The 19240-nt window shown below is 30.4% G+C and overlaps 1 protein-coding gene across 1 annotated transcript; it reads right to left on the reverse strand.

The window, feature by feature from the left end:
- Window positions 1–6262: 6262 nt before the first annotated feature.
- LOC122716021 (probable sodium/potassium/calcium exchanger CG1090) lies at window positions 6263–18313 on the reverse strand. The gene is made up of 9 exons (XM_043938703.1): window positions 17451–18313; window positions 14179–14658; window positions 13843–14068; window positions 13612–13724; window positions 13305–13480; window positions 12998–13221; window positions 11995–12297; window positions 11659–11892; window positions 6263–11543 (listed from the first exon to the last, which is right to left on the reverse strand). Exons 1-9 carry the CDS (start codon window positions 17472–17474, stop codon window positions 11344–11346), a joined length of 1980 nt encoding a protein of 659 aa, XP_043794638.1. The 5' UTR covers window positions 17475–18313; the 3' UTR covers window positions 6263–11343.
- Between the last annotated feature and the right edge of the window lie 927 nt (window positions 18314–19240).

Genomic DNA, 19240 nt, shown 5'->3' on the forward strand with positions numbered 1-19240 from the left:
TATCGCGGACATAAATGTAATAATGGCTCGGACGAATAATCGAATAGTTTTTCTATTAACAGTGTAAAATCAACGGAAGGGAATACCACCTACTTATATTTTCTTACTGTTTTCACGAACGATTTCGCAACCTCCGTACGTAGGGAGTAGGGACGAGAATATAAACGTGTTAGTCGCTGAGTAGAAGCTAGTAGAAGTCAGCCAGATCACCGTCGAAGAGGTCGTCAAAATTCATTACGCGTGCATTGCGCGCTCGTTGCGATTTATCCGATCCTTTCGTAACGCAACTAATCAATAATCGTAGCGCGCATCCATTCGAAACCTCGAAATCCTTGGTTATCTGGACCGACGTTAGTCAGAAAAATTCCTATAATTTTTATACCTGGATAGAATCGAATAGATGAACCGTTTTCCGAGTAAATTGAAAGATTTCAATCTATTCTTCTAGGACAAAAAAATGTCGAAATGGATGCAGTTAAAGCTTTATGGTACTTACGAGAGAAGCAATACAATTGGTTTTTTAAATATATCATATATGTTGTACTATACGATTCGTTTCTTTGCTTAATAATTTCTTGCGTTTTAGAAAATTAAAGATATTCGATCGAAAAAAAGGAGAAAAAAAAAAGAAAAAAAAAGAGCAGAACGATATCGAATATATCGATTCCCAAGGGTCGATTTGCAAAACGATAAAGCTTTCACTGTGTACTTGTATATTTTTTCAAGCGAATTTCAATGCGCATAGGTTACACGCATTCTCTCTTGTATGCCAATATGATACGAACGATTTTTTATACGAAACTTGATTTCATCTTTATTCGATGCTAAAGAAAAAAAAAAAAAAAAANCGCGCCAACGTGATTTATAAAAAAAAAAAAAAAAAAAATCCTTACATGTGTAAGAAAAGAAGAAAAGACAACGACAGAGATTAAAACTTGAGTGAGTTTTAATCAATGAGATACAGGTAATCGATCGATTATGGGCTCCTAAAGGCCAGATAAATTTTTTAAATCTTTTCATAAGGAATAAAAGTTGGAATAAACGCTTTGTAATACCGATCGTACATATCACAATGAATGGACCATAGAAATGGGAACGACGAGAATGCTCAGTTAATATGAAATAGTTAACGTGCACGTGGAACACCATCGATCGAAAGTTAGAAAAAAGTTAGAACAATTTCAATTTGTGAAATTATAAATATTTTTTGTCGAAAATGACCCAGGCTCGAAAACGATCGAGTTCGAATTTCGTATCGTATCGTTTATTAACTTCAGATTTCATTCGATAACGATAATCTCGTGTTAATCTCGAAATCTCATTTCATTCTCTTGCTATTGAAAAATTTCATGTAATTATAAGATCATGAGATCTATTAGATCTATGAGATCATGAGAATTATTAGATGGCTGCAGATGAAATGGTTGAATAATTTCTAATATAATTCTCAAGTTTCGTCTCCAAAAACTGTATATGTAATTTTATAAGTCCATTTATATTTCGTTTTCATAAACAATTTCTCTTTAAAAAAAAAACTTCCTTTTTAATGAAATGATTGATGCTGTTTTAAAATTTATTAATACGATTTTATTAATCAAATTATTGAAATGAAACATTTAATCACTAAACTATGAATGATTTTGCACATTTATGAAATTCGCCATTTGATATGCAACAATACATCTTATCCATTGTTTCGTCATTTTCAATAATAATTATTAACAGCAGCAGGAATATCAAAAGCAAGAAGAACGAACCGCTATTTGAAAACTAGAATTTCGATGGGATATTTCGATGCTGCTATTTGTAGAAATATTTTCTTTTTATCGTTTAGCGTCAATCAGCGACGTTTTATCCGTTCGTTTTAGATCCAGTTAGACCTCTCGACGCGGAAACGTACACGATCAAAGGGATGCTCCGAAAAAAATCGATCGATCCGATCGTGAATTTCTACGATTTTGCGAATTTTTTCTTTCTTTCTTTATTTTTTTTTTTTTTTTTTTTTTGCAAATTTTACGCCATTTACATCTGAAGTTGAAAGTTGAAGTGAAAAAAGTTTCGGAGCATTTCAGAGTTTCACCGCGAGAATTCCGTCTCGAGCACGCATAAAGAGAAAAAAAGCGAAAGAGGATAAAAGCGAAATGGAAATAAAACTAAAACAGGGGAAGAAAAGGTTGCGCCTTTGCGCGTGTACGAATGTCCGTGCCTATATCTGTGCGCGCGCATTCAATTGGTCGCCCTCGACTACGTATTTCTTTGGCTTGTAAATAATTATATGGACCGAATAAAAATTAGCGGGTGAGACGAGAGAAAGGAGCGAGAATGAATGATGGAGGGGAAGATAATGCAAAAAAAGAAAAAAAAAGAAACTTTAACGGATATGTACGAATAATTGTATAAAGACTGATTAGACTTACTTTGGTATTTATTCTAATTCACAGTTAAACGCTATCGCTTTGCGCGCTCTTGAATACTCACGGAGCACGAAACCAAAGGTATTCAAATTCCTGGCTCAAATTCCATTTTTCTCTTCTTCTTTGACGTCTGTCCGCGACTCGATTGCGTTTCCTATCACTCTTTTCTTTCATTTCTTGCTCGACGCTGGAATATAATATTTCTTCGGATAATGGATGAAAATATTTTTTGATTTTGGAATTGTAAAATTGAAAGTATAAAAATATTTACACGATATGTAATAGTTACACGATATGTAAATTTTTTTTTGGTATTCCTTAAATTTTTTAAATATTTTGAAATATTTTGTTATCCTCGATTTCGAAAATAATTCCCAATTTTCAATCGCGCAATAATCCAAATAAGTTGATTTTTCTATCGCGTGAACGGCCTATGAAAATTTCTTTTCGTTGCATAATTATGAATATCTATAGAATCTATATGCAATATAAAAAAGAAAAAGAAGGATAAAAAGAATGAAAGACAAGAAAAATTTTCATACTTATTATTCGTATTTGTTTCCATAATTTTGTTTCAAATAGTTAATCTGCCATTTCTGTATCCAGGAAAGATTCATCGATTTTATCATTCATGGAAATGTGCGAACGGAGCAAAGAGAAAAAGAAAAATGGTATGCGCGATTATAACAGCGACACTATTATTGTCACATCGTATCAATATTATTCGATGCATCGTATAAGCAAGTAAACTAGATGTAAACTTTGTATATTCATTTACCAAGAAAATAAAGATAAATTATTCGACATATGTATAGATAAACTCATTCCTACAAGTTTCTTATATTCCTACATTCATGTGCAATATGATGCTTATATTTTAATATTTAATAGGAATTGCATAACAATTAATACTTTACTTACTTTATTTTGTAAAATAGACTATTCACTTTTCATTATCCTATAAATCAATTTTTAATCGATTCTTGTTTGCTATTGCTATGAGTGAAGATTAAAGAATCTTTTTTAATTGCATTTTTGATATTAATGGAATATTAATTTATTATTTTTTTTAATAATTTCGATCCTCTAAAATATATCCTAATAATGAAAAGAAATTATACATATGATTATTTTTTCGGAATATTCTAGTTATTTCTTGTGATAATGGTGACAGCGATGATATTGATATAAATTTTCAAAGGTAATAAGTTCAAAGGTAAAATGCTGCGATACAGGGATTTATAATACTAAATGTTATTGAAATAAATGATAATATTTGATTATCGTTTAATAAATCAACATCTTTAACATGCAAAGACAAGGTAAAGAGAAAAAAAAAATCTTATTTAAAAATAATAATATTTTATAAGTGTATATTACGAAAGAATCTTATGTTAATAAATTTTTTTATTTATATATATTTTCTATTTAATTTGCATGCAGTACGTAAGTAAAAAAAAAAAGATTTATACTAATCTTTTTTTTCCCCCTTCTTTCCATTTCATGAATGATATAATTTAAAAAATATTAAATTATATCAAATTTAAAATCGTCAAATTAGGAAAATCAAAAATATCAGGTTTCATGATATTCTGATCATAGATCATAAAATAATAGATCATTTCGTCCACTAATTCATTCGTTTATTCATTTATTTATTTTATATTCGTATTCGTATTTAGTTCCTTACGACATTGGTAAAACGGTTATTTACATAACGCCGTAATAAGCTATGACTAGATGCATTGACGGTTTAGGACTGTCTTGGAAATGTTACTAACAACACGAGAAAAAACGTTAACAGAGGGAGCTCCGATTTCGACCACGTTAAATTAAGAAGTAAAATGATCCTGTTCGAAAATGCTCGACCGTTTCGCATCGCATTATCCTTTCGTGTATTATTCGCGTTTCGCATCGTGTATCCTTTTTTCTCTTGGCGATTTATTCGTTGTTTAGGAGCGTTATTACATATTCTTTCTCATCGTCATTTTATCGATCGTCGATAACACGTTCTTTCTTACTTCACGCGTGTAACAGAGAATACGCGCGTATGTGTCGTTCGTTGATCGTTTTCTTAATTCGAAATTAAAGCTACAATCTTACAAATTATTAAGATTTCGTGCTACGTTTATTATGTTCTCGTCTGTACGTACAGTATAAAATACTAGGCGATTCTATGTGAGTCTTGTTAGGAGTGCTACCCGTTTAACCACGAATCATCGTCATTCGATGTAACGGTGAACCGACTCGCATTCGTTTAACACGTGTTTATTTGTCCGTTTTTTTTCCTTTTTTTTTTTTTTTTTTTTTTTATTATTTTTAACATAATGTGCTTATTTACTATACAGAGATGGAAAGAAGGCACTCGAAACGGCACTTACTATCTCGTATTATCTAGTCACGCTTCTATATCATATATCGTTGGAAGAACAATGACGCAATTAAAAAATTGCAGATTATCAATTAAATAGATACGACTAATCTCAGAAATATCTAATCCTTCCAATATTTTTTTTAATTTAATTATCTTATTGTAGGAACAATTGCCTTTTTTTTTTTTTTTCAAATAATTAGATATAATACTTTGTTCATAATATTACATCAACAATTTATCACACTAGTGATAAGACTTAGTTTAACTTGTGAATAATTTTAATTTATCCCCGACTTTATCGAATATTTTATTAATCATTTAATTACGTTCATTTAATTAATTATTTTTGATTAAATAAAATTAATCTTCTTCGTATATCCAGATCGACAATACGGATCTGATTCGACCTATTTTTATTAATTGCATTGGATTCGTTAGAAATGATCAATCGAATTCTGCCGAATGCCTTTTTTCCTTATCTGCACAATACTCAAGTACATAGGAAATTGTTGGAGCGCGGCGGAAACGCGACTGGAAACGCGTCAAACTTATATACATATACACCACTCTCCTACCTTCATCGTAGGAAACGAATATTTTTTTTTTTTTCTCAGAATCTGAATGATTGCCGAAACTGCGAATTGAACTTTTATTTTTCGGATGTTCCCTCTTGTCAATGGCAGGTACACGGACGTATTGACTCGACGAAGACCAGAAATATCACGCGCACAGGAAGAAGAAGAAGAAGAAGAAGAAGAAGAAGAAGAAGAAGAAGAAGAAGAAGAAGAAAATCAACTAGTCCTATTAATCAAGCAGAACGCATAATGATATATAATACGTATACTTGTGTATACGTGCCAAATATAATTTGTATATAATATATATATATGTATGTATATGTATATATTATCTGTATATGTATATTCTCATTTCCGTACGTATATATATATAATATATATATTATATATATATGTATGTATGCGTATGTATATTAAGTCGTACAATATAAAATCTACAGTCACAACAGTTAACAATTAATCATTGACGGGTCAATAAACAAGTAATCATCCTTATTAATTAAACTTTCGATATCTTCGAAACAGATTTTTCGTTGGTCCGTTGTTCGAAAATTGGTGGACAAGAGACAGGGGAAGAAGGACGGGATTAAATACATTCGATGAAAACGTACGTAAAATGTTTTTAAGCCGCATCGCATATTGACTTTAAATGTACACGACTACATCTATTAAGGACACCCAAGAATTGATCAAAGTTGCGCTAAAGTATCATCTCAATTGCCTAAAGACGTACATCTACGTAACGCTACTAATTAATCTCATTTTTATTGACTATAATTTGCACCAATTTTCGAACGCTGTCGCACGAATTACAAATAATCGAGGCTTACGAGATTTACGTACGAATATAGGGAAGAGAAATAATATTCTAGCGGAGCAGCAACGATTTCTTTTTCTCAAGAAAAAAAAAAAAAAAACGATCTCCGTCAACGAGAGAAGGCCGAACAACTTTTTGCTCCCTGCCCTACCAGTCTATTTGACGCGTTCTTTTTCTTTTTTTTTTTTTTTTTTTTTTTTTCTTTTTTTCCATAATACACACAGAATAATTTTCTCGCCGTTTCATCTGTTAATGATACTGAGCATGATTTGGCGGCTGTACTTCATTGTCATAGAAAGCTGCGACCTCATTGAAGCAACAATGAGAAACTTTACTCGCCTACATGTTTGAGAATGTTTCAACAAATATATCAAATTATAAGTAACATTTTATTAACGCACAAGCGATATAATTAGAGGAACATTTCGATTTTGTTTCGCGTTTCAAAGCTATATTTCCTAGTAACAAGGAACATATGTTGCTTCAATAAGAAATAGCATCCTGGCAATTTTTTCGTAAAACGTGGAATATTAATAAAATTTTTTTTTTTACGATTTTTTTAACAAAAATGCAGCTTAAGAGATTGATGCCAAGACAGTTATACAGTGTCTGGTATGTACGAAACAAAAACGAGAATTTATGATTTTTTTAATCGATGCAGCAAATGAATCAGCCTTATTTTCTAATAAATTTTTCGTATGTCACGAATCACAGGATCGTAATCCTAATTTAATAATCCTCCTCCTCTAAAACGATACGAACGTGATTTTGGAACGTCATCACCGTTACTTTTACACATCTTAGTTCGCTATACTTTACATCGCAACACCTTATATATATCAAGCAAGCTTCGATATATACTTCGATCATCGAACGGATTCCCAACGTGTAATTTGTATAAGTACGTTGGAACGCATTAAATTCTCGTTTTACTTTCCTATCGATCGATCGAACGATTGGTAAAATTGCAATCGATTTTCGTTAAAGTACACATACACGTACACATGCACGTACACACACACACACACACACACACACACACACACACACACACACACACACACACACATTCATACCCTATATGGAGGTGTAATTTGAATTGATACGATCGATCGATCGATCGAGCATGCTATGTTGTATGATATCGATAATGGTAAATATCAACGTATATTCGCCTGAAGCTCTAACGATATAACAAATAATGGTAGTGAACAAACACGTAGAACGTTCCGTAATTATATAAACCTAAGCTATCGCATGTATCCGTATATATATATACTTTTCTACATGTTACGTATTGTATATATACATGTATGTATCGCTACAGCTATATAGGTATGTATAATGCGCAATGATGCGTATTGTATGTGCACGCGTATTGCAATATAGGCAATATATATATACGTACTAATTATACACATAACCTATATCAATGGAACACGTGTGCATATAACATACGTGTAAAGTTTACGCTAGACGCCTGCGCGATCTTTGCGATCTATCGACTTACCGCGTACTTTCTCGAACGCAATTATATACTTTTTTATCTACTCGTACACACGTCTCTGTCACACATAAGCATGCACACTGTACGCGGTACGTGACATATATTGCACGTATGTATGAAAAAACGCTTACCAATGGAGACAGATAAATATATATGTAAATATTAATATTTAGTTAGTCGCGGATTACGGTAAGTTTAATTTTCGTTTGGATTTCACCGCTGGTCCGTTATCGACTTAACAACTACTGGTATAGTATTATACATTAGGGTAGAACGAAAAAATAAAAATTATGTTCTAATAGTGAAAAAAAAACTTGTCTCTCTAATGTTATTATTAATTATAATATTCTATATCTTAGTCTTATGTTAAATTTATTGACATTTCAGAATATCTAATATAAATGAGCAAATAATAGATTTCATCAGTCTACTTTGATAAATTCCTATTATCTAAAATTACTATAAACATGTAACAAAAAATGAATAAAAGTAATTTTTGAATAGCTTACAGCACTAAAGTTTTAAATTTAAAAGTTTCGTCGTTCAAATTCATATTTTAACACTATTTTAACAACTTAAACATATCATCATAGAAGACAATTTTAATTCACTATCGGAAATTATGATTAGCATCAAAAGACGTTACCCTATACTTCGTTCCACCCTACTATACATATATTAATCTATAAACCTTTATCATCGATCATCTTTGCAAAATGGCCATGCAACAGACAGATCGAAATATTTCGGAAACAGAAGAATGCCGATCGTTATCCTTTACACGCTGATCTCAATGATCGCGCAGAGTAACGTTGTAGATACTTTCATCGGATAAGGCTGCATTAATTATTGTCTCTTTTGTTATCTCGTCTCGTGCTCGTTGAAAGTGTACCCTTGTATCTCTTTCACCTTCTTCCGTCGATTCTAATTTCTCTGCAAAACCATCCTCCTGTTTTATTTTTATATCCCTATACTCACCTCGACATGATAAATCTTATATCTTATATCGTATGCTTACTTTTTCTTTCGTTAATCGGTTCTTTAATTAGCAGATATCGATATTATTTATATAACCTTTTTTTACGCAACGCATTTGCCTTATGCGTTTCGCCTTATGCTAAAGTGTTAACAGCATTCGAACATTCGTTCTCGACTCGTCGGAAGCATTCGTCATTTACGATTTAAATCGCTCAATAACTCTATAACATTATTTATATTTTCGTTGAAGGACGTTAAAAGGTGAAAGAAGAAAGATAATATAGCGAAAAGAAACGCGTAAGGAAAACGTAAATATATAATAATTAAATTCGTAAAAAGATGAGTAGCGAGGATTAGCGTGATTGGATATTCACCGAGAAAAAGAGATTATAAATTTCAACACGATAATTTGGATAAAAACGATAGGCTAGTTAGCATTAGCAACGTCCATCGATTTTTTTTCGAATTAGATACGTAAAAAGATATATAAAAGGTTAAAAACAAAAAATTGATACATGTCGATTGAGATTATTAAGTAAATTAATGTTTACGAAGTTAGATGAAGCAAGACGGAAATAGAGTGTTACAATGGTGTAATGAAGACAGAGAAATGTCACTCTTATCGTCTTGCTTCGTTTAATGTAATTTTCTTTTCAGTTAATAAATAAAACTCAATCAACATTTTTATATATCAATTTTTGTTTGTTTTGGCTTCTAGTGTTTCATGAATATATTAGCATTTTTATTAGAATTTTAATTTCGAAAATAAATTTAAAAAAAAAAATTTCAATAACATGTATAATTCATGATAGGAATTATCAAGTATCAATTCTATTCTATGATCGATAAAATATTTTTAAATAAAATTAGTAATCATAAAACTAGTAAAAATTAAACAATAAACAATATAACATGTAAACACTTGAAAAGAAAAGAAAAAAATTATAATAAATCCTTATTCAACGTTCTACATCGCTTTTGTTGGTTCGAACGAATACGAATTATTATCATTGGATTTAATCGTTTTATCTAATATACTAATTTTCTATAATTAATGCGTTAATTAGAAAAATCTGTCAAAAAACTGTTTCTAGGAATGTCAAGTTTTTCCGCGCGAATAGAGCTGATCCTTTTTCGTAATAATTGAAAAGAATTCGTTCATCAAATCAACATACGCACACACGTATCTATATGAAAATACGTGTGTGTACATCGCATGTATGTGCGTGATCAAAAAACAATGCGGATTAGAATAAGAGAACAATTACTTTTAAAACGATAATATAATTATTTGTATGCTAGTGTACACTGCTACATGTATTAATATGCAAAAAATTAACGAGGAAAGGAAATGAAAACACGAATGAACGAATTAATAATCGCACGGACGGACGAATGATTACGCGATGCGAGGAAATCGACTCGATGTCAAGTTGCGAAAAATATTTAAAATGCGTATAATGAATAATCATATATATATAAATGTATATATAATATATATAGATATAAAGGGAAGCAAAGAATCGCTTTCAATTGAAAAAGTAATTTCATCATAAAACTAGAATAGGGAAGAGTCGAATAATAAAACAGCTTTGAAAGGGGATAACGCGTCCCATAAAATCGAAATAAAAGATTTATGTAAGTAAGGAAAACGATTGTCTCGAGTCTTCAGTCTGCAATATTTTGCTCATCGACGATTCGAAGAGTTGATTCGATCAATCGAAACACTTCTATCTTTCTATTGTATGTATTCTAAATGGCCTAATATTTATTAACGTTATTAACGTTTTAATACTGTAAATGTATTGTCCGTTTAATTGTTTTCAAGCATACAAATTATGCTAACGTCATTTTACGAGTAAGCCTTCTATGATTTTTTGCGTTTGTTTTTTTTTTTTTCTATTTTTCCGTTTTATTCTCTTTTTTTAAAAGAAGGCTCGATTAACATTTTGCAAAACAACGAGTGGAAGAGAAATATTCAATGGAATACTGAGAAACTTGTTCGTTCGCGAAGATTGATTGAAAAGTGAAATTTATGTTATTACTGTAGAAATTGTGGAAGATATATCGCTCAAATTTGAATAAATCGATTTAAAGAAAGTAAAAAAACGAATCATATAAGTACTTACTTATACATGTTTATAAATAGATCCCGAGACAAACGTATTTAAAAAACGCTTCGATCTTGCTGCAAATTGTAATCTTGTAATTTTTTTTTTCCCATTCCTTTCTTATTTCTTGCAATTCTGATTTATAGATAGAAATTAAAGTAGGATAAGAAGCGAAAAAATAGAAACAAGATTGGAAACAGAAAGCAAAAGAAAAAAAAAGGAATAAAAAAGAGAAAAAGAAATATAATATAATATAAGAAGAAAGAAACAAGAGGAAAAGAAATGTAAGAATTATAAAAAAGTATTCGAAAAATCTTTCATTATGGTTTAACCGTATGGCATGTATATAATGTAATGAGATCGAATGCAATGAGAACATTTTCATCGAGCATGCTGTCGGTTGCTTGTTGCACACATATACACTCACGCACACACATTCACAAACACACGTACATGTATCCCCTCTTCTACTCTTTCTCATCCTCCTCTTCAATCTCATTTCTCATGCTTCATTTTCCTCGTCATCCTTCTATGCGTGTAATTGAATCACGTTTTTTTTCTTTTTTAAAACGTGCTATAGCATGACGGAGGATTCATTTCACCAAAGATATTTAATTCGTAGAGTGAGGCAAATGTGATAAACACCAAATACCAAATCATCAGTATCACTCCGTACCGTCGATCTAACTTCCAGCCATTCAAATGGGTCGCTACTACTAAGAATATCACTGTTGACAGTAAAGATACTGTCGAATATGTCAGACCTGGCAATAAAAGAACAAGAATTTTTAGATTCATTTATATCCGTCAATTTTAAATCCGACGAACGATCCGATGAATTAAATTTGTCGAAATTTAATTCAATTCTTATGATCTTACCTCGGCTGGTAACGTTCACGTGCGAGCCTGGCTGTATCATCGCAGTTTGTATAAACCAAGGAAGCCCGAGACAAACTAGAATATCGAAGACATTACTTCCAACCGCGTTGCTCACCGCCATGTCACCAAGCCCTTCTTTAATCACCGCTAACGATGAAAGAGCATCAGGCACGCTGACGCCAGCGGCGACAAACGTTAGACCCATCATCGTGTCGGGTATACCGAGAGTACTGCCTATGGAATATCGAATATAATATGGAATATCGGCGATAAAAAGAAAGAAACGAAATAAAGGAAGTTTTATTCTTTTAATATCCGTTGAAAAATTTATCTTACCTATAATCGTGATCATCCACACCATGATGTAACTATAGAAACTGATCCAAACCATCGATACGCAGAAGGTAAAGGGATACCAATTGCGAAATTTTTCTTGGCGGCAATCTGGCATCGTTGCGCGGCACATGAAATGAATCGGGTAAACAAGGCCCCAAGTGAAAAGTGTCCATTTGCTGCCATCTGTAGGCTTCTCCAAAGGCGATATTTCGTTTGGATCTGGTTCCTTCGCTTTGTAATACTCTGGTTGTTTCGGAGGTGCTGCTTCGTTCGTTTCAGGTGCGGTTGGTCCTCCTGTTGCCGCTGTAGACAAGATAATCATTGTATATCTTTTACAGTTTTTAATTTTCAAGATATTTGCAAAAAAGTTAGTTTAACTATATAAATTTTCAAAAGTATTTTGCTTTTAATAGAGTGTAAATAAAAAAATATTCTGAACTTGAATATCTTTTTTAAATTAATTCTATAAATGATAATAATTTCTTCTATATTATATGATATTTACATATTTTGAATATAAAAGGTATAAAAGTATGGGTAGCTTTTTTCTTTTGCATTCTCATAGATAAAAATCTAATCCAACCCAAATTCTATTTTAATTTATCCAAAAGTGTCTTTAAGTTAGGTTAGATTTTTTATAGATTGAAAGTGTATTCTTTATTATAACATATATGTATATATTTATACATAAATATTATAAATATTCATTCTTAATTTAAGAGGAAATTTTAAAAAAATATTCATCAATTAAATATATACAATGGTAAATATATTTTTGTAAATAATTCTCTTATACTCGTATAAGAGATATATATTTCATTTATTATTCGTATAGTTGTTCAAGAAAAAAAGTTGTTCAAAATGATGGTTTTGATAACACATTTCAAAATCATAAACTAACTTTATATATCTTTATTCTTTTTTTTCTGAAATAAATTATTTATAAAAAATTGATTTATAAAAGTAAATCAGACATTCAGATATTCATATCATGATCGATTACCTTCATGAGTTTTATATTGATCCGTAGGAGAACAAGGCCCTGTGTATGACAATCGATCCTCTTGCAACGATCTGTAACTAACGAGAGCGCTTTCTTCCGCGGGTTCGTCGTCTTTTGGTAGAAAAGGTATATTGTAAGATTTCGCCCATCGTTCCAATCTAGTGTTGAAAGATAACGCTATACAATACACACCATACATAATCAACATGAACAAAGATTCCATCCTGAAAGAGAAAATTTAATATATTACGACAAGGATATATCGTTGGAAAAAAATAAATTTTGATAAAAATTTTGAAATTTTTACCATGATATGGATTCGTTGTAAATTGTACCGAGCATTACCAATATCGATACCGCGTAAAAGAAACAATCCCGGCAAAGGGGCCACCAATTCAATTTTGACACTGTTGTTGTGCAAAGCCCGCAAATCGATATCACGAACATTATATTGAATACTGCGCTTCCAATCACACCGCTTATCTGTAATCCCAACAACAGTATTCGTTATAATTTCCTACCATGTTCCATATAATAATCTCGAAATTAAATTTGAAATTTAATCAGATGTTATTATTCCATATGATTTGATCAACGAGAACGAAAATACTTACTCCAATATCATCTTTGGCAAAGAAAACACCGATTACCACAGTTGCCAATTCCGGGGCTGAGGAACCCGCAGCCATGAAAGTTGCTCCAGCAACATCCGGAGACAATCGTAGTTCTACGTGTAACAAAATTTAACGTTTTTGTTAATCCTTTCTAATAACAAAGAATAACAAGTTTCATATTCTGAACGTATAAATTTCTCTCTTCGAAAGTGAAGTTTTTTTTTCCTTTACCTTCGCAAATTCGGTCCAAACTGGAGACAAAGTAATCGTCGCAAACGATGGCAAGGCCTAGAAAAGTGTAGATTGCGGCTAAGATATGAATGATTAATCCACCGTGTTTCCTAGCTTCCGGACCCATTAAAGGCCGTGGAAATTGTTCGATCGCTGGTGGTGAACAGTTTTCTCTTCTCGGTCTCCATGTTGCGCGTTCGTATTTTACAGTGGTCGTTGACGGAACCTAGAATCTCGAATAAGCAATATCTCTTATTTACGTCCAAAATGAAAATCAGACGAGTTCCAATAGGAAATCCATAATGTTTGATAATAAAAAAAATATCAGAGTCTCACCGTTGTGGTTCTAGGAACATTCTTAGATGAAATCGTTGTGACTTCTTTCTTAGGGGCTACCGCCTTTCCCGCTAATTCCTCCTTTGACTTTTCATGCTCTTCCTTCGATTTTTCTTCTTCCTTTACCTTTTCTTCGTTGCCTTTCTCCTGTTCTCGTTGCTTCTCGCCCGCTTCCTCCTCCTTGTTCTTCTCTTCATTTTTTTCATTTTCTATTTCCTTCGCTACGCTTTCCACCGATAACGACTCCTTATTCGTTGCCTCAATCTCAACCTGAGTGGTTGTAAACGACTCCAAGGTAGATTCCACGGTCCAGTTTTCCTCGCGATCCGTAGAACTGGGATAAGTGGAAGTTAGCTCTTCAGGTATTTTTGCACAAGTGATGTACTGAACTAACACATATACGATGAAGAGACCTATGCGCAAAGGCCGTCTTTTGCGCCGCGAATTACTTTGTAACTGAATTCGCCTCATTGTCTTCGACTGAAACATATTTGAAAAAAAAAAAAAATTTTAAATTTAATAAATGATATACGTATGTGTCGTCTTTTTTTTTATATATAAATATAAAAAAAAAGAGAAAGAGGAAAGAATTAAACCACTTATTTGCATTCATTAATAGGATTTAAATAAATAGATAGGATTAGGTTAGTAGGTAAGTAGATATTTTTAAAAGATTTGTATGATACTTTGAAAATTGATTTTTTTGTTGTAATTCTTTTAGGTGGAAACATTTATCAAAAATTAAAATTTTGAGAGATTTTGAGTACTTTTCTATTTCCCTAGATCTTGAATTTTATATTATGTATAAAATAATTGTTACAAAAAATACGTAATAATGTAAATTTTTTTAAATTTATTTACTCTAAAATATAACAAAAAAAAATTATCGCAATATTGTTTGCATCTTTGTAAAATAAAGTTTTAAATAAATTAAAATTTTCGTTGTAATATCTCATTTAGTTAATTGTAAATTAACTAAATTATTTATTTTATTTCTATTATTCGAACTATTATTTATAAGTTACTTAAATTATTATAAGTTGAAAATATTTGGAATTTTAAAATATATTTATCCGAATATAGAGATATAGGTCAGTTTCATTCGCAAAAGTATACTAGTTTGTGAGCAATGTTATGTAACATTTATTTAACGTTCAATATATTTCAAGTTTTTCGATTTTATAAATATTATTTTTTAATTAATTAATAAAAGCTATTAATTGGCTTTGAATCCAATAAAATATTGAAAAAAATTTAATTGTTTTCGTTCCAATATATATTACGTATCGATCGTAAGAAAGATACTTATTTAATGATTCGTAAAGTACACACACACATTTGTTACATATAACTACTATTAACTACATTACGAATAACAATATTTAACGATAAATAAAGATGTTTTAACAAACGAAGATATAGAATATTTAAGAATATTTAATATTTGAGTATTCAAATATTCTCTGAATAAACAAAAGAGATATAAATTTTTCATTCGAATATCTATTCTTATCAGAAAATAAAAAATTAACGAGAGAAAAAAATAATTTGATACGATAATTTTATAATCAATTTTATATCATAGAAAATAAAATATTTGTGTTAATTAAATGTTATAACACGATCAACAATATTTGTGTTAAAAACGAAAAAATATATACGATATATGAAACATATTTAAAATTGCATACGAAATATATAGATTTATTTATGGCTAATCCGATATGTTATTTTTTTCTGGTATATTCGTGTGTATTCTATATATTGAGATATTTTTATATATATTTACAATTTGTTCCTTATATTATAAAAATTTAATTTTATTTCTCTATTTTTGATAGAAAAAAGTTTAAAAGTTTAATATGTAATATATATATTTTTATAATAGATTATCATTTTAAGAAGCTAAAATCAACGTTCAAAGCTTCAATACTTTTTCATTTTCTTAAATAATTTGTAGTACGAAATAGAGATAAATAAAACTGATAAATTATAAAATTTTTAATTTTCAGTATTTATTATTGTTGTGTAATATATATAAATGAAATTGTATTCAAAATATAAAAAATTCTGAAATTTTTAGGAATTGATTTTTACTTCCTTAAAAAAAAATTTTCCATTGATAAAAAAATTACTTTATTATGTTTTATATATATATATATATATACATAAACTTTTAATAAAAATCAAGATTTTTGGATAAAATGAATTTTCTTATAATGTAAAATACGAATATTTCTATGATTGATTGTATATACTTTTTATACATATTTAAAAAAAATCTATTAATTTGTAAACAATGATATCTATTTCATATTAAAAGAAAGATTGTATTTTTTCGATCAGATGATTTTTATAGCTAAATATTTAAAATTATTATGTAAAATTATATCAGATTTCGCAATCTGATCACAGAATTAATATATTCCCATTCTTTAATCAGATCTTTTTATATTTATAACATGATACGTATATCTATATTAATTTAATTAAAAAATAATAAAAAAATAAAATAAATCTTTCTGTTATTATTTTCATTCAACTCTTTTATAAAAATCATTATAAAAAAAATCATTGAATTGGTTGAAAGAAAATTTTCCAACATGTTTTTTTTTATATTCGAATTATTATTTGATATTTATTTTTGTAGATAATTATCGAAATTTAAATATGGACGAATGAGAAATCAAATTTTCGATTCTTTTTTATTCTTTTCCATTTTTTTCGTGTAAAAAGATATTCGATTTGCGATTAACATAAAAATTATTAAAATATGATAATTATTTGTTAATCCATCAAGTAAATAAGTCTTCACGTGATCTAAATATTTGAAACTCTGTAAATGTATATAATACATTTAGTAGCAAATGAAATATAGATACAGAAACCATAAAATTACGTATCAAATTATTAAACTAGAGATTCGTGTTTATCACAACTATATAATTATAATTATAAAAACATTATACAATACAACTTCTTACTATATATAAAAATTAACCGCGATAAGAATTTCGATAAAAATATTTATGATGAAATATATGTTTCAAAATCGCAATGGAGTTTCCTATTTAAAACAGAACTATTTTCATCGACAATACCGAAATAATTTTAGTTATAATTAGCACATGAATATGAAGAACGTGAGGAAAATGAAATTGTTAGTGAAAGTGACCCAATTCGAGATTTCTACCGATCGTTAAATGGTAGAACACGACGTATGTATGTATGTATGTATGTATGTATGTATGGTAGGTCGCAGTCCGGCTTACCCCTTTCTCAGAAACGTTGCACATTATGCACCAGCAAATTCGACGTCGCCAATGTCTTTCTCAAATGTCTTAAAACATGCAATCGCAGCACCGATTATTGTCACGGAAAAGATGGTTTAATAATCAGCCATTTAATAATCGAAAACACCCTTTTGATTCTTTTTTTTACACTCAATAATCCTGTGAAGATTTCTATCGCGAAGGAAACTCGTTATCGAGTGCCAAGTGTTGCGTACCGTCAACGTCCTTGTTACCGTTGTTCGAAAACAGAGATATTAAATATTTCTATTAAAGTAAAGGCAAACTTTATCGCTGCGTCGTACTCGAATTATTGATTTGCATAAAAACTGTCAGTTACAATGCGTTCTCGACGTGTTTGCGCGGTACGTAGGCGTCGTCTTCTTGGAAACGTAGGTGTCGTGCTTACTGAACCACCCTCGACTTAATACAACGTCCAATATCGTTGTGTCCTTTCATCGATGATTCAGACATTCTTATGCCGTATAAAATATTCCGACAATATGAAAATCTTATGCTTTCGCATCCCTTATCTTTTATTTTATTTTCACGTATTTTTTGTCCCCCCCCCTCCTCTCTTTCTTTACTTTATCTGCTTTGATTTTTCTTCGTATTGAAACCCGTTGTATTCTTAATTTTTCTCGATTCGTTTCTTTTTTTTTTTCTTTTTTTTCAATTTTTGCACTGTTGTCAGTTTGTATGTGTACGTGTTTAAGAGGCCATTCCTAAACACTCATACAGACCTTTTCGTTTTAACGATTTTTACTCGCACATACCACCCACATCCACCGACCGATACACCATTTATCGTTTGCCGTTCGACTGTAACCGCCTGTTTCACTACGTTTATGCGCTGCTCACGAATGAATCCTTTCGCATCTCTTCTCGTACACCATTGCCACCACCCTCCTTTACTATAGCTCTCTCTCTCTCTTTTCCTCCCATATATCTATATATTTTACTTACATCAACATGTGAGCATGCGCGCACGTGAAACCACCCTATTACCAATCCACCTACACGCGCACGCGTACGTGCATACATCTACACGTAATCCTCTATCTTTTTTCTTTTATTCGCATCCCTTTGATACTATCTGTATCAGATGAATGCGCATGCGCGCCGCTATCAAAATGTCACTATCTAATATGTGCATCATAACAAAAATGAAAACTGCATAAATAAATTAATGATAATTAACAAGAAAGAAAGGAGAAAAAAGAAACGAGTAGATAGCTTCACATGAAATTAACTATATTTAATTATATTTAGACGAATAACAAATTGAATATAAATATCAAACATGTAGGATGAAAGATGTATAGGATATGATATTAATATCCTAATATCCTAAATATTGTATATATATTGAGATCAAAAAATAGGAAGCAAATATAACAGTCCATCCCTATCTTTATGCGATTTCTGCTGTTGTTCGTTCGTTGCATCTATATTTTTTAAGATCGTTCATTCGTTCGAGTTTCCTATATTTTCAATTGTATAAGATAAAAATAGGTTTTTATCTATAGTTTGTTGAATTTATATATATATATATAATAAGATCGTTATATACGTAGAGAAAAAAGAGAGGAAGAATTTTATAAATTATGTTACCGTCCAAAGATAAATGCTAAAAATATCAAGGATTCGCAATCTATTAGTTTTTTTATTATTCATAAATGTTATCATTTGATATTCTCTCTTGCAAATAAAATTTTCGTTATATTTATTAATTATTCGACGCTGATCGATCGAAACATTAATTGGAGTAG

This window comes from Apis laboriosa, unplaced genomic scaffold (assembly GCF_014066325.1).
Source record: "Apis laboriosa isolate Shangri-la unplaced genomic scaffold, ASM1406632v1 scaffold41_cov147, whole genome shotgun sequence".
NCBI lineage: Eukaryota > Metazoa > Arthropoda > Insecta > Hymenoptera > Apidae > Apis > Apis laboriosa.

Excerpts from the sequence above, each read along its gene's own strand:
- LOC122716021 (XM_043938703.1), bottom strand. The coding sequence starts at position 17,474 with ATGTGCAACGTTTCTGAGAAAGGG. Across the intron at positions 13,222-13,304 it reads TACAACGAATCCATATCATG|GATGGAATCTTTGTTCATGT; the intron begins GTAAAAATTTCA and ends TTTCTCTTTCAG. Across the intron at positions 11,544-11,658 it reads CGTGAACGTTACCAGCCGAG|GTCTGACATATTCGACAGTA; the intron begins GTAAGATCATAA and ends TTTTATTGCCAG.